The sequence below is a fragment of the Chiloscyllium punctatum genome, chromosome 10 (genome assembly GCF_047496795.1).
Source record: "Chiloscyllium punctatum isolate Juve2018m chromosome 10, sChiPun1.3, whole genome shotgun sequence".
Classification (NCBI taxonomy): domain Eukaryota; kingdom Metazoa; phylum Chordata; class Chondrichthyes; order Orectolobiformes; family Hemiscylliidae; genus Chiloscyllium; species Chiloscyllium punctatum.
Genome location: NC_092748.1, coordinates 81028541 through 81046036, shown reverse-complemented (window position 1 = coordinate 81046036; position 17496 = coordinate 81028541). Strand labels below are relative to the sequence as shown.

General features: G+C 41.8%; 1 protein-coding gene across 8 annotated transcripts in view; it reads right to left on the bottom strand.

The window, feature by feature from the left end:
• Nucleotides 1–4745: 4745 nt before the first annotated feature.
• The window catches only part of LOC140482335 (solute carrier family 35 member F5-like), a 117791-nt gene continuing 105040 nt past the window's right edge, over nt 4746–17496 (bottom strand). For all 8 annotated transcript variants that reach the window (XM_072579629.1, XM_072579632.1, XM_072579630.1 and 5 more), the window contains 2 exons: nt 13919–14009; nt 4746–10788 (listed from right to left, as the gene is read on the bottom strand). In XM_072579629.1, coding sequence (XP_072435730.1) covers nt 13925–14009 — 85 coding nt within the window. In that variant the 3' untranslated portion in view covers nt 4746–10788; nt 13919–13924. The remainder of the gene's footprint in view (nt 10789–13918; nt 14010–17496) is intronic.

Here is a 17496-nt window from a genome sequence, read left to right as displayed (position 1 = left end):
AGAGAGAGCGGTGGTGGGCAAGTGGAAGAGGGAGAAGGGAAGAGTGAGAGAGAAATGGCGGGAGAGAAACGGGGAGGGGAGAGAGGCGGAGAGGGGAGAGAGGCGGGGAGGGAGAGAAGGAGGGGGTGGGAGAGAGGGGGAGCGTGACAGGGAGGGAGGGAGGAGAGAGGGGTGTAGAGCGTGTGTGTGTGTGTGTGTGTGTGTGTGTGTGTGTGTGTGTGTGTGTGAGAGAGAGTAGAGGGTGTGGGAAGAGAAACGGGGCTGCAAGAGAGAGAGAGACAGACAGAGACTGACAGAAAGACAGAGGCAGACAGGATGGGAGAGGGAGAGCGAGACGGGGGAAAGAGAAAGAGAGATGGGGAGAGATAAATATACAGAGGAGAGATAGTTAGACAGAGCAGCGAGAGAGATAGATGGGGGAGAAAATGAGAGAGAGAGAGAGAGAGAGAGAGAGAGAGAGAGAATGACGGGGAGAGAGAGAGAGCGAGACAGACAGACACAGGGGGAGAGAGAGAGAGCGAGATGGGGGAAAGAGACAAAGGATAGATAGACAGGGGAGAGTCATAGAGATGTACAGCATGGAAACAGACCCTTCGGTCCAACCCATCCATGCTAACCAGATATCCCAACCCAATCTAGTCCCACCTGCCAGCACTTGGCCCACATCCATCAAAACCCTTCCTATTCATATACCCATCCAAATGCCTTTTAAATGTTGCAATTGTACCAGCCTCCAAAACATCCTCTGGCAGCTCATTCCATACATGTACCACCTTCTGTGCGAAAACTTTGCCCCTTAGGGCTCTTTTATATCTTTCCCCTCTCACCCTAAACCTATGCCCTCTAGGTCTGGACTCCCCGACCCCAGGGAAAAGACTTTGTCTATCTACCCTATCCACGGCCATCATGATTTTATAAACCTCTATAAGGTCACCCCTCAGCCTCCGACTCTCCAGGGAAAACAGCCCCAGACTGTTCAGCCTCTCCCTGTAGCTCAGATCCTCCAACCCTGGCAACATCCTTGAAAATCTTTTCTGAACCCTTTCAGGTTTCACAACATCTTTCCGATAGGAAGGAGATCAGAATTGCACGCAATATTCCAACAGTGGCCTAACCAATGTCCTGTACTGCGCAACATGACCTCCCAATTGCTGTACTCAATACTCTGACCAATAAAGGAAAGCATACCAAACGCCTTCTTCACTATCCTATCTACCTGCGACTCCACTTTCAAGGAGTTATGAACCTGCACTCCAAGGTCTCTTTGTTTGCAACACTCCCGAGGACCTTACCATTAAGTGTATAAATCCTGCTAAGATTTGCTTTCCCAACGTGCAGTACCCTGCATTTATCTGAATTAAACTCCATCTGCCTCTTAGCCCATTGGCCCATCTGGTCAAGATCCTGTTGTAATATGAGGTAACTCTCTTCACTGTCCATTACACCTCCAATTTTGGTGTTATCTGCAAACTTACTAACTGTACCTCTTATGCTCACATCCAAATCATTTATGTAAATGACAAAAAGTACTGGACCCAGCACCGATCCTTCTGGCACTCTACTGGTCACAGGCATCAGAAAAACAACCCTCCACCACCACCCTCTGTCTTCTACCTTTGAGCCAGTTCTGTATCCAAATGGCTAGTTCTCCCTGTATTCCGTGAGATCTAACCTTGCTAATCAGTCTCCCATGAGGAACCTTGTTGAACACCTTACTGAAGTCCATATAGATCACATCTACCACTCTGCCCTCATCAATCCTCTTTGTTACTTCTTTTAAAAACTCAATCAAGTTTGTGAGACATGATTTCCCACACACAAAGCCATGTTGACTATCCCTTATCAGTCCTTGCCTTTTCAAATACATTAGATTAGATTAGATTACTTACAGTGTGGAAACAGGCCCTTCGGCCCAACAAGTCTACACCGACCCGCCGAAGTGCAACCCACCCATACCCCTACATTTACCCCTTACCTAACACTACGGGCAATTTAGCATGGCCAATTCACCTGACGTGCACATCTTTGGACTGTGGGAGGAAACCAGAGCACCCGGAGGAAACCCATGCAGACACGGGGAGAATGTGCAAACTCCACACAGTCAGTCGCCTGAGTCGGGAATTGAACCCGGGTCTCTGGCGCTGTGAGGCAGCAGTGCTAACCACTGTGCCACCATGCTGCCCACATGTACATCCTATCCCTCAGGATTCCCTCCAACAACTTTCCCAGCACTGAGGTCAGGCTCGCTGCTCTATAGTTCCCTGGCTTGTCCTTACCACCCTTCTAAAACAGGAGCACCACATTAGCCAACCTCGAGTCTTCCGATAGATAGACGGAGGAGATAGGGGGGAGAAAGAGAGAGAGAGAGAGAGAGAGAGAGAGAGAGAGAGAGAGAGAGAGAGAGAGAGAGAGAGAGAGAGAGAGAGAGAGAGAGAGATGGGGAAGAGAGAGACTTGGAGGGGGGAAAGAGAGAGAGAGATAGACTGGGGAGAGATAGATAAATGGAGGAGAGACAGAATGACAGGGAGAGAGTGATGGGGGCAGAGAGAGAGAGAGAGAGAGAGAGACGTGTGTTCGAGGGAGAGATGTGGGATCAAGAGAGGGATGTGGGAGCGAGAGACAGTCACAGGGAGTGAAAGACAGACGGGGGAGAGAGAGAGAGAGACGGGGGTCAGAGAGAGATGGGGGAGCGAGAGGGAGAGAGACATGGGGGTGAAAGACAGGGGCAGGAGAGGGGCAGGTGGGGCTGAGAGGGGAGGGGGTGGGGAGGCAGAGAGAGGGGATGCGGGGGGAAGGGAGTGGGATGAGAGGGAGGGGTGGAGTGGGATGAGAGGGAGGGGTGGAGTGGGAAGGAGATAGAAGGAAGGAATAAAGTCGACATACACATACACTGCCAATCCTTTCCGAGATCAGAAGGAGGCTGGCTGTGTCATGTGGTCAGTAAACGATTGTGTTGGAGCGTCTTGGTGGGTCCAGAATTCACTATCAACTCTACACAGGCAGAATCAGCACTCAGGGTGCAATGCCACTGCAAAGACAGCTTTTTTTTTGTTTCTTCAGTCAACCAGGAGCCAGTTGGTTGGGTGGCCTGGTCATTCCAGAACTAGTCACCACTCCATAAACCAATTAAACACTTGTAGCCAATCTCATTTGGTTCACAGATCCCCCATCCTGCAGTCTTCCCCACTATTTGAACAAAGCAGCTTGATAAGCGTGCCTTACAATGAATTTCAGTAACTTGCTTTTGTTTTGAAAAGGTGCAGCAATTCCTTATGCAATCCTTGGTTTGATAACTCCTTTTCCCATTACAGTCCACAATGAAAAGCGAAGAAACAAAAAAAAAGCTGTCTTTGCAGTGGCATTGCACCCTGAGTGCTGATTCTGCCTGTGTAGAGTTGATAGTGAATTCTGGACCCACCAAGACGCTCCAACACAATCGTTTACTGACCACATGACACAGCCAGCCTGCTCTTCTGAAAAATCTAATGAGCTCATGTGGATTGTAAATTCACCTTCATATTACATTTCCTGCCAAACTCATTGAAAAAAAACTATAGAGGCACTAGTCAGACGACAGCTAGAATACTTTAAAGAGTCTTCAGCTCCTTATCTAAGGAAAAATATAATGACATGGGGCGCAGTTCAGATAAGGTTCAGCAGGCTGACACTAGTTAAGGTGGGACTGTCTTTTAAGGAGAGGTTGAGCAGGATGGGCCTATACGCAATGGAATTTAAAAGAATGCAAGAAGACTTTCGTGAAACATACAAGATTCTTAGGGGGTTGGACAGGGTAGATGCAGAGAGGTTGTTTTTCCTTTGATGAGAAGGAAGGCCTAGTCAGTGACACTCATTCTGCAAATGGATAAAAAATAAAAGTCTCAGACCAGAAGGCATAACCACAGATTATGGGGTCACCCATTTAAGACAGAGATGAGGAAGAATTCCTTCTCTTAGAGGGAGGTGAATCTGTGGAATTCTTTACTGCAAAGGCTGTTGAAGCTTGATCTTTAAGCATATTCAAGGCCAAGACAGTTTTTTAAATCAGTAGGGGAATCAAGGGTTATATAATAATAACTGGCCTTTGTTCAAACCTGTCAAGAACTTGGTAATTTTTCTAGCAAGCCTAGCCAAATATTCAATAGCTCTCAACCTTCCACGAATAGAAAATGTCGATCTGCTTTGATTAAATCCCTTCATGATCTGTCAATCTCCTCTCAACCATCGGTTCTCCAAGAACATCCCCACCATCACAATAGTCTGTAATCATAACCTAGATCCGAAAGTCCAAAAATAAGGGTTGAACCCACAAACCTTGAATTCAGATTTAATCCAAATTCAGAGTTTCCAATGAAACAAAACCCACAAGGAATAGCAGTAGTGGAGCATCTAACCCATTGATCTTGCTCCATTATTGAATCTGATCACAGCTGATTTCAAGTTTCAACTCCACTTTCATGATACCCACATTTCCACATCCCTTGATTTCCCAAAACACCAAAAGCACATGTCTTTTTTCATCATTCAATATATGCAACAATGCCTGAGTCAATGCCCTCTTGCTCCTTTCTATATTCCACAGCAATGGAAAACAATCACTCAGATTCCATCCTTTCATGTCCCTCTGAATGCGTGAAATGTGATCACCTTTCATTCTTCTAAATTCCAGACTATAAACTCAATTTATGGAGGTTCTCATGCCAGAAACAATCTCGTGAACTCTTCATCTTTACTGTGTCTAGTTCACAGAAGTCCATTTTATTGCACAGATTTACATTGTAAAAATATTTTTCAGTTTACATTACACGATGATTAGGGTAATACAGTTTCGTCAACAAGTGATTCTTGACTATCTTTTGTTAGAACAGCCAATTCTTAAAGTTATTTTATCATTCACATTGAGATTGAGTTATGATCTTCAAAAATCTAAGCTACAATAATTGTGTGTGTAAATAAAACAGAAAGCACTGGAAATACTCAGGAGGTGTGACATCCTCTACGCAGAGATTACTTTTTGCTATCCTTCCATTAAGGTGATACTTCAACATTTCTATCACTAAGTATAATGTAAAGTGTATTTTTAACAGAACAAATTGAAATCCTGAGCTTTTCATTCGATTGGTGAAGCAAATTAGTCTGGGCCAAGGTCAGCAGTCAGATCTGGGAAGTCAAGAACAGAGACGTGGGGCAGCATGGTGGCTCAGTGATTAGCACTGCTACCTCACAACATCAGGGTCTCAGGTTCGATTCCAGCCTTGGGCGACTGTCTGTGTTGAGTTTGCACATTCTCCCTGTGTCTGCATGGGTTTCCTCTGGGTGCTCTGGTTTCCTCCCATAGTCCAAAGATGTGCAGGTCAGGTGAATTGGCCATGTTCAACCGCCCATAGTGTTAGGTGCATTAGTCAGAAGGGAAATGAGTCTGGGTGGGTTACTCTTCGGAGGGTTGGTGTGGACTTGTTGGGCTGAAGGGCCTGCTTCCACACTGTAGGGAATCTAAAAAAAATCTAAAACTGTGATGGTCCCCTGAGAGAAACAGTTCTCGACAGATAATACATGCACCTGGTATTTAAGCATTAAATTCACAACAAAACTCCAGGAATGGCAGTAAGGAATCTTGTACACATTTCTGATTGTAACATGCAGTAGAAATGTCATTAGGAAAGGGGAAGATGTAAATGTACAGGGTATCAGCTCATTGCATGTGGAAATTAATTGTTATGGCCCCAATTTCAGGATTCCTAAGCTGTTTGAACTAAATGCAACCAAATCTTGAGACCACTTATGACCTGCCAAGTGAGTTTTTCACATTTCCTTACTTGTGTAGTTGAACAGTTTTGGAGCTGTCCTGCCAACCATCTGTCTCCAGTCCTGAGTTGTTACCCTTCTCCATGCCTGGCTTCCTAGCCTTCCACTGATGTGCCTCCTCTCCATACACCCTAGTCTCCCCTGACAACTGACATTGGCCTGCACAGAAGCTTTGCCATTCAGATACATACCAAGAACATGCGCATCAGAAATTCTAGTCAGGGATGTTTTCGAGACTCAGATTTACAATTAATTATTTTAAAAACATTTCTCATTACAATGGAGAAATTTAGCCCAAGAGTAAGCTCTATTGTGTCTTCTTCTGAACAAAGGCAGCAGGTTGTCTTTCTTGCTCTTACATCTATAGGGATTCCACTCTCAATATAGCAGACAAGGATAACATTTGGCAGATACTTGGGGTTCTACAACAGTACTCCATGTGATGTCTCGGAAACTTCAGTAAATTTCTCATCACTCATTGATCCAGCATTTTTACTTCCGAATTATAAAAGTGAATTTGAAATTCAGGTCCCACATCAATTTACAGTACTACATGTTGGCTACAAAAGGACTTGTTTCCACCCTTTTGCCTGAAATCTACTTCTTCCTCCAAAGGTATGGTGCCATGTCATAGGATCAGAGAGATGGACAGCACGGAAACAGATCCTTCAGTCCAATGCATCCATGCTGACCAGATATCCTAACCTAATCTAGTCCCATTTGCCAGCATTTGGCACATATCCCTTTAAACCCTTCCTATCCAAATGCCTTTTAAAAGTCCTTATTGTACCAGCCTCCACCACTTCCTCTGCCAGCTCATTCCATAAATGCACCAACCTGTGTGAAAAAAATTGCCCCTTAGGTCCCTTTTAAATCTTGCCCCTCTCACCTGAAGTAGGGCTTATGCCCGAAACGTCGATTCTCCTGTTCCTTGGATGCTGCCTGACCTGCTGCGCTTTTCCAGCAACACATTTTCAGCTCTGATCTCCAGCATCTGCAGTCCTCACTTTCTCCTCTCACCTTAAACCTATCTCCTCTAGTTTGGACTCCCCCACCTCAGAGAAAAGACCTTGGCTATTCACCTTACCCAGATCATTCATGCTGATCCAATAAAATTCAAATGCTGAGTAGTGTTACAACACCTTGCAGCTGGTGCTGTAACTGCAGTTCTTTGCAAATTAAATAGTGTGTGGTGCACTTCTGGTGGACGAGCATGAAAACAGGGATTCAAAAGCCATAATGCATGACAACAATAATAACAAGTTCAACAAGGTAGCAGAACATAACTAACAAATAAAATATTAGTCCAAGAGTTAAGGATCAATGTTCATTGAAGGCCAGATTGTCCTCATGATACAGGTAATTTTGTTAAAACGCATATTTTGTCAACATGAATTTGCTGTAATGCAACTGACTAATTGGAGATGCTGTACCTACAGTGCAAACCTTTAAAACATTTGTTGGCAGTAATGCAATTACTGCACCAATAAGCACTGTTTCCAAAGCGCAATTTTTCTAGCATGCAGGGCTGCACAAGAACACAACAATTGTGTTATAGAAGAACTGACTGCATAGTTAAGCAGTATAAAACCTGAAGAGGCCACAAAGCATGTAATTTGTTGAAGGAACAATTGAAATGGTTATGCAATTTAAGGATATAACTAAGTCACAGTAAGCCCTTGTGTGACCTCTAAGACTGTATAAAATTTCACGCTGTGCAGGCTCAAATGGGTGGGCACAATATGGCACAGTTTCCCTAGCTCTGAGCCAGGAGGCAAAGGTTCAAGTCCCATCTACTCCAAAAGCAACTCCCAACAGTTGATTTGAAAATACTCATAAGGAAAACTCAAACTGTTTCTAAAGAAAAAAGTCCATCTCAGATAATACTATTTCTTTTGGAGGGAAGTTAATGCTTAATTATATTTTCTGCATTTGCAGATCAGTGAATTGTGACAATACAGTAGAAAGAACCTTCTAGTAGTGTTGAACTATAAAGCATTGAACAACATTGTCCCCCTTAGCTGCATTAAATATTTGCTCCTGACAAATGTCTTTTGGAAAAAAAAGCAATACATCAAAGAATCTCCACGTATTAAATATTTCATATTCCAGTTGTATATAGCTTTCTTTATACAAAGTGTCACATGACCAATAATCCATTTTAATTAACTTAGAATTAAATGAATGCTAAACGTATTTATGTCATCACATTAGGAGCAGAACATTTTTCAAATGTGCAGTCGTAGTGCCTGCAGTTGTAATATCACTGACAATGACATCTTGGTCAGCTGACCGTTTCCATTAAATGAACCAAGACAACAAAAGAAAACACCATTCGAACTCCTCTGGCTTTTACCTTGCATCCTCCTGCAGCTCCTGACCATTCCATCACTATGCAAAAATGAGGACTGCAGATGCTGGAAACCAGAGTATAGATCAGAGTGGTGCTGGAAAAGCACAGCAGGTCAGGTAGCATCTGAGGAGCAGGAAAATCAATGTTGTGGGCAAAAGGTCCCCTTCCCCCCTCCTTTCCATTTATCTCTCCACCCTGGAGGCTTCCTGCCTCTATTCCTGATGAAGGGCTTTTGCCCAAAACATCGATTTTCCTGCTCCTTGGATGTTGCCTGACCTGCATTCCATCACTATCACCTCCTGTATCCCCTTACTCCCTCCCATTGGCTTGTATCTTGATGGATGGCAGAGATTCAAGGGGAGAAATGAAGGCACTGGCAAGGGGCAGTGGAAAAAGTAGTCTGATATGAGGTAAAGCAGCAATGTTTTGAAAGTGGGCCATGGTAAAGGCAGGCAATAGTTGGGAGATGATGTTATACGACACACAGTCATGTCCTCAGCGGCTGGAGAAACCATGCATGTACAAGCTGCTGCAGTAGCAGTTAGTCTTTTAAGTGAAGTATAACAAGTGGATCACTGGACATAGTAGGAGCTTCTTTACAGCAAAATCTTACACCATGAGTCTACCAGTAATACTGTGTTAGAACCACAGAAATATACAGCACAGATAGAAACCATTCAACTTACTAAAAGAGATCTTTGAAAAGGTTGTATTTTGTTCCGCTTCTCTACAATGTTTTGCAAATACTCATGCAAGTTCCTCATCAAGTAACTATTCAACTCTTATTCTTAAATTACCAATGCATTATCTTTTCAAGTAAACTTCCAGATTCTGACAACTCTGGAAAAAAAAAACACATTTCCCCTCTAGATCATTTGCTATGTATTCTAAATCAATAATCAAGTTATTGCCCATATGAGAGGGAATTTTTTTTAAAAATCCATTTACTTTAGTGAAAATCTGTTAGCTCACTTCTTCGTTTTCTCTGTTCATAGGAAAAGATTTTTAAAAACAGTTTCAGTATTCTAGAAAACCTCCTCTGCACCTTTACAAAAGCTTTTATATTATTCTTAAGTTATGATGTCAAATTGTCCACAATGCTCCAGCTATGACTTAACCAGGGATTTATAATGTACCACTTCTCCTAACAAAGTTAAACCACTGCTTGTGTCTCTTTACTCATAAAATATGTTCAAACAACCATGAATATTCACAAATTGAAAACATTTCACAACAAATATTTATATTACACTGGAGTTTACACCAAACTAACTAGTACAATACACTAGTTTTGCCGACGTACGAATGCAAACAACTTACTAGAAGAATTATACAAGGTATTTTTGGATTAAATGATGACTGGGGATGAAGCTCAATCCATAATTCAATGGTAGTTGTCAAATGGTTGCAGTCAATAAAACTTTGATCAATAAAATAGTAATTTACCCACAATGAACTAAAACCATAGTTTTGCAAACCTGTTCTACTTTGTATACGAATTAGCACTGAAATATTTGGTTGAAATATACTATATCATTGATTGCCCTTTTTAAAGGAGACCATAAAAACCTGAACTTTTAATCATTAAGTACAACACTCCAACCATAAGTGAAGGGCTGATCATCATTTAAAAACAAAACTTCAGTACATCAGTAAATTTACATGATCTAATAAAAAAGAATGGAACTACTTACTTGACTGTACTGAGTTCCTGAGAATCAAAGACAAATGGTGTACATAACTGTAGAAGCACCATAATACGAATACATACAGAAATGTATTTAGTACAAGAATGCAGAAACTGCAACTTCTCACAAACAAAATTATGGTTTCTGTTCTTTTTTCAAAACCACTGACTCATGGAATTCAATATATATGGAAAAATCTTATGTCATCTAATTCATCTGAAATGGACGTTCTTTGAGAGATCAGAGATAGATTCAACTTGAAACATACAGTATTAAAGATACTGAAATCTGAATCAGTCTTTTCAGAAAATATGATTATGTAGTGTATCCACAGTTTAACCAGGCAACACCTTAGTAATATTGTTGTTTGAACTGTGTCTCAAAGTTGTAAGTTCCCTTTGCTTCTGTGAACATTAATTTGATATTTCCTCTTGGTTAGATTAATAGGATGTACACAGAATGCTAAAATTGGATTGGTTCTTAATCAAAGCCATTTTCCTTTCTCCCTGTAGGTGAGTCAATACAGCATTACTGATATCATATGTTGTACTTTAGGTATGTAGCTCTTCAGTATCAATGTTGGCTAGTATTTTCCAAAAATCTACTGACAAAAATAATGGTCCAAAAACAGTTTATCCTCACATTCACAGAATAGTATTCTATTTTCAAGTTGAATTAAAAGTTTGATACATTCAGTAAGGCAGATAGGTTGTATTGAAAGCTGAATTTTCCACAACAATCTCAAGCGATATACAAATAATTCTGCTGTTTTGTTTGTAATCCACTGATATTCCCAACAGGTAGCAGTTCTAAGTGTATGCAGTGTCTTAAGAGAGTTGAAATTTCATGGGTGGGACTTTTGAACAGGCACTGAAAGAATATGGATTCATCAGAACTTCAGGAGATTGTCTGAGCGCAAAAATACTTGGTGGATTTATCTTCAGTCTAGGGACAAAAACAAGAAAAAGAAACAAATTGAATTTCTTTACCCTTGAAAGAGAGATACAGGTATTCATACCAAATTATATTTATATTTCACATATCAATAAATTTCTTAGTACTTTGAGCAACTGGAAATAGAATGCAATTAATAAAAATAACCATTAACTCAAAAACAAAGCATAGAGTCTTTAGCTTTTTTGTACCTTGTTAAGTGCATTATCAGCTTGTAATGAAACAAAGGCCAACAGAACCTCCAGGAAATGAAATGAAAAGACAACAAAACAAAGAGCTATTCATATATTGAACTCTAGGATGGGTTCATTTCCCATTTAGAAGGTACGTAGGATATTTTTCAAGAGTAATCTCAGTTTTACAATGCTGTGTTTACAGCAGTCAGAAAATGTGTATTGCATGAGGTAAAATCAATGACTGCAGATGCTGGAAACCAGATTCTGGATTAGTGGTGCTGGAAGAGCACAGCAGTTCAGGCAGCATCCGAGGAGCAGTAAAATCGACGTTTCGGGCAAAAGCCCTTCATTAGGAATACAGGCAGAGAGCCTGAAGGGTGGAGAGATAAGCTAGAGGAGGGTGGGGGTGGGGAGAAAGTAGCATAGAGTACAATAGGTGAGTGGGGGAGGGGATGAAGGTGATAGGTCAGGGGTGGGGGGGGGGGGGGGGGAAGAGGGTGGAGTGGATAGGTGGAAAAGAAGATACGCAGATAGGACAAGTCATGGGGACAGTGCTGAGCTGGAAGTTTGGAACTGGGGTGAGGTGGGGGGGAAGGGGAAATGAGCAAACTGTTGAAGTCCACATTGATGTCCTGGGGTTGAAGCGTTCTGAGGCGGAAGATGAGGCGTTCTTCCTCCAGGCGTCTGGTGGTGAGGGAGCGGTGGTGAAGGAGGCCCAGGACCTCCATGTCCTCGTCAGAGTGGGAGGGGGAGTTGAAATGTTGGGCCACAGGGCGGTGTGGTTGATTGGTGCGGGTGTCCAGGAGATGTTCCCTAAAGCGCTCTGCTAGGAGGCGTCCAGTCTCCCCAATGTAGAGGAGACCGCATCAGGAGCAACGGATACAATAAGTGATATTGGTGGATGCGCAGGTAAAACTTTGATGGATGTGGAAGGCTCCTTTAGGGCCTTGGATAGAGGTGAGGGAGGAGGTGTGGGCGCAGGTTTTGCAATTCCTGTGGTGGCAGGGGAAGGTGCCAGGAGGTGAGGGTGTGGACCTGACCAGTAGTCACGGAGGGAACGATCTTCACGTTAGGCGGAAAGGGGTGGGGAGGGAAATGTATCCCTGGTGATGGGGTCTGTATGGAGGTGGCGGAAACCTCGGTGGATGATTTGGTTTATGCAAAGGTTTTGTCATCCCAGGAACATGATACAACTTTAATTAAGTTATTGGGTAACCAACGAGAAAGCAAGTCCTGTTGTGTGCAGCATGACCAAGGTTAAAATGGATAGAAGATAAAATGGAGATTATGAATCAGGATGTACTAGTATGATGATGCCAGGTGTTAATCTATTGAAGAGAATAGTTGAAGCAAAAGTGAAAGAATTCCAGTTTTTAAATTCTAACATAGAAATTAGGGAAGGACTAAAAATACCTTATAGTTTTAGCAATGAAAATACTGAAGAAAAAATGTGCAGGCAGACAGAAATAAAATTTCAAAATAAAGTTTAAAAAGAACAACAGACCATACTACATTCAATAAAAAATAGGAGGTAGGGTACGATTATGGAAGGAGACGAATAGTGAAGGAGGAATTGTCCATTAGATTTCAAACCTTTCATTTTGCTATACCCAAGACTGAGAATTACAAAAAACCTTTGCCAGCTATGCAAGTAATAGGGATTATCAGAGAACTTAAAATTACTGTAAGGAAAATAAAGAGATGTAGTGCTGGTGAATGCTACAGAGATAGAAAGGAGATAGACCATAGAATAACACACAAGCAATGTATTATAAAAATACGTATTTTAAACTCAAGCTTCAAGATGGGAGACTGGCCAGGAGATCAGTGGAATACTTGTACTTAAAAGGTAATGAAGACATAGATAAGAGTTTCAGCCTAGATGAGCTGAGGGAGGGCTATGCTTTAAGTATTATGAAGGAAGTGAAAATAAAATTAATCATTTGAAAGATTTTTAATGCTGTATTGAAAGTCATGGCAGAAATCAAGTTGCAGTCGAGAGAGGAGGGAGCTGAGTACACAAAGGACATTAGATTTGAAGAGGGAGGCTCACTCAGCCCAAAATGTTAACACTGATTTGTAGGTTAGATTAGATTCTCTACAGTGTGGAAACAGGCCCTTCGGCCCAACAAGTCCACACCCGCCCTCCAAAGAGTAACCCACCCAGACCCATTTCCCTCTGACTAAGCACCTAACACTATGGGCAATTTAACATGGCCAATTCACCTAACCTGCACATCTTTGGATTGTGCGAGGAAACCGGAGCACCCGGAGGAAACCCACGCAGACACGGGGAGAACGTGCAAACTCCACACAGACAGTCACCTGAGGCTGGAATCAAACTTGGAATCCTGGTGCTGTGAGGCAGCAGTACTAACCACTGAGCCACTGTGCCACCCTCTCTCTTAACAAATGCCTGCCAGACCTGCTGAGCTTTTCCAGCAATTTCAGTTTTTGTTAGATCCGAAGGAAGTTGACAGATAAGGAATCATTAGCTAACGAGTAGCTAAGTGAACTAATATGATTTACAACATATGTAAATATACAAAGATTATCATGCATTTCTTTAATGATCGAAATATCCCCAAATACAGATGAAGCAGAATTACAGCCATCTTAAAATAAAGGAGTGCCATGCTTATCAAGGTTTTAAGCTGGTAGCTGTCGAAAGATCATCAGAAAAGGGTACAACTCACAACCAGCCTTAGGCCTATTCAAATTGATCTTGTCATTTTAAAATGCACAGATATGTAAAAAAGACAAAGTTCAAAAGCATCAGTATGGAGATTTTCCTTCTAACGGTAGATGAGGCTAATCTGCCCAAGGTAACCTATGGGTATACATCTTTCATGGGTATTCATACATGGAATAAATTTTCATATGTTCAGGCAGTTAGCAATCTGGAAATGGTAAATATGTTAATATCCAACAGTATAATCTTATACCTGGGTTCATGAACAACAATTAGTTCCTTCCTCCTGAGAAACACCATGCATAGGAATGAGGCTTTCACACTGCTCACTGTCCTCTGGAGTTCTGAAAAGAGATTATACTCATTTATTGATTAGTTGATTACTCCTTGTTCAACAGAATCTGAGAAGGATTTGAAATGCTGTTTGTTAAAAAGAACACCAAAACCAATGTCAAAGGATAGCATTTGCTTGTCATGGTAACACAACAGTGACAAAATTAAAGAAAATGTTTGCTTCTTTGGTGAACAAATAAGGAAAAGAAGATTAAACCTTATAATGGTTTAACCAATGTTAAATACATCTTCATATATTTCCATTGATTTAGGTTGTGATCGTGACAGAACATTTGTATGCAAGGATAACCCCAGAATTCCTGTAAATTGAAATTACTCGAAGTAAAAATACATATCACTAAATTTCATGCAAGCCTAACGTGCTGAAATAAAACAATATTGATTGGTATCACTTAGTCATCCATTTTAGTCTTTTGTGTGATTAATTAGAGGCAGTTGATATGCCATCATGAGGCTTTGCTTCTGGTGGCATCATCATAAAGAGGCAACTTGTTTAAAATTTTAGTATGCTGACTTTGATGCGTCTTTCAGTCAGTATGTCTAATGCATAAAAGAGAGCAGAGTAAGGTGACTAAGTAAACAGTTGTCTGCCCTTGTGACATTGAGGAATATTCAATCATTCCACCTAATTCTTTCTTTTGAAGGCACAAGCTTTTATTGGGGTATTTTGCCAATTGTACCGTCTGCTGTCTAATGTTTTTTCATGCCTGGACCTGGTTAATGCATACCAATGAACAACATGACCATGGTGGGCATCACAATTATTATTACGCATATGCGCATACTGTTATAAATGATTCTTTCTATATTCATTCAAAGGATTGCTGGCTTGGCCAGAATTTACTGCCCAATCCTAATTTTCGATTGAGAGGATGGTGGTGAGCTGTCCTTTTTCAAATGCTGTTGGCAAGGTCAAAGGACCTTTGGTGAATTGTTACAATGCACTTTGTAGATGGTACAAGATTGTGTTGATTGTGTAGGGATTGAATACTGCAAGTATGTGAAAGGGCACCAAACAAGCTGGCTCCTGGGTGATGCCAAACTTCTTGAGCCTTGTTGGAGCTATATCTACCCAGGCAAGTAGGAGAATTCCACCACACTCCTGGTTCGGGCCTAGTGGATGGTGGACAGATTTTGACCAGCTCTTGTAACCACAGAATTTATGTGGTTAGTCCACTTCAATTTTTAGTCTATTGTAACCAGATATTCAGCAATGATAATGCCATTGAATATCAAGGAGTGAAGATTGGATTCTCTTTTATTGGAGTTGATCATTACCTGGCACATCTGGTTCAATACTCTGTGCCACATTCAGCTCAAGTCTAAGTGATATCTAAATCCTGCTGCACTTAGACACAGACTGCTTCTGTGCCTGAGGAATCATGAATGGTGATTGAATCATGCATTATGGAAACAGACCCTTCAGTCCAACTAGCCCATGCTGACCATATTCCCAAACAAAACCATTCCCACCTGCCTCCATTTGGCCCATATCCCTCTTAACTTTTCTATTCATATATTTCTCTTTTAAATATTGTAATTGTAACTGCATCCAGCACTTCCTCTTGCAGTTCATTCACACACTAACCACTCTGTGTATAAAAGTTGCCCCTCATGTGCTTTTAAATTTTTCTCTTCTCATCTTAGAAATATTCTGAGTTTTGAACTCACCCATGTTAGGGCAAAGTCCTTTGCTATTCACCTTATCTCTGCTCCTCATGATTTTATAAACCTCTTTCAGTTTACCCCTCAACATTCTATGCTCCAATGAAATAAGTCCCAGTCTATCCAGTTTATTTTTATAACTCAAACCCTCTATCCTTGCAACATCCAGATAAGTCTTTTCTGAACCATCTTCAGTTCAATAATAACCTTCCTGTAACAGGGTGACCAAAACAGTACACACGACTCCTGAAGAGGCCTCACCAACGTTCTGTACAATCTCAACATGACATCCCAACTCCTATACTCAAGGTCTGAGCAATGAAGGCAAGCATGCTAAATGCCTTCTTAATCATACTGTCCACCTGTGATGCAAATAACAAAGAATTATGTACCCGAACCACGAGGTCTCCTTGCTCTACAACACTACCCAAGGCACTACCATTAACTGTATAAGTCCTGCCCTTGTTTGGTTTACCAAAACACAATACCACACATTCATCCAAATTAAACTCTATCTGCCACTTCTTAGCCCATGGTGCCAAATATTGTGCAATCATCAGTGAAAATCCATACTTCTGGCCTTACAGTGGAGGAAAGCACGTCATTGATGAAACAGCTGATGATGGTTGGACTAAGGTAATGTCCCTGAGGAACTCCTGCAGAGGAACTGAGATGATTAGCCTCCAACAATCACAACCATTTTGTTGGTGCTGGTATGAATCCAACCAGCAGAGAGTTTGTCCCAAATTTCCATCAGCTCCAGTTTTGCTCGGGCTCCTTGATGTCACATGTGGTCAAATGCTTACATCTTGAGTGCAGCTCTTTTCAGCTGTGTGAATATAAACCTAGATCAATGACCAGTTTATTGTTGATTAAGTGCCAATTGATGGCACTGTTGATGACCCCTTCCATCACCTTGATGATTGAGAATAGACTGATTGGGTTACAATTAGCTTTTCTGCAGGTGGTTTCTTTGCCCACTTTTCACCTGATGTCATGACTCATGATGTCTGAACTCAATGTTGAAGACTCCCAGAAAAACCTATCATTTCTCCAACTGTGTGCCACCGTTGGTGGGTCTGTTGTATCTGGACAGCACATCCCTGGGATGATGATGACACTCTCTTGTGTAGTATGAACTACGATTCAGTGAGCATGGCTATGGCCAGAACCTTGCTCAACTCGCCCTTGGAGCAGCATTCCCAAATTTGACAGAAGCTCCAGATGTTAGCAAGGAGGACTTTGCAGGGTTGACATGTCTGTATGTCAGGTGGATTAAGTGTGCAGTGGAATGGCCCATGAACAAACTTCCTTCCCTACTTCAGGACCTCATCCCCCTGTTGTTAGTGTTAAATCAGTGACAGACAGGTGCCTTGTGATTTGGCAAGCATGGTGAGAAGTCACATGACAGCAGGTTATAGTCCAACAGGCTTATTCGAAATCATAAGCTTTTGGAGTGCTGCTCCTTTTTCAGGTGAAGTGAAGAAAAGTAGACAGGTACAGAATTTATGGGCAGAGATCAAAATATCATATAAATGGGAGAGTAGAGTGTCAACAGGCTTAACAGTAAGTCTCTGCAGGTTATCAAAAATGTCAGATGGTGAGTGACGGTGAACACATGGGTGATCAAGACCTTTGATTCAGACCTGTTCTGTGCATCCTCATCGCACGTACATCTCCCATAGGAGACTTCTACTGCCTTCCGAAGACACAAAGTCAACACACGTGGTCGTCCCATCACATCAAGCAACAGGACCCTGTGTGAGAACTGCTCTGATTATGTCAAGTACATCTTGAAACCCATTGTACAAG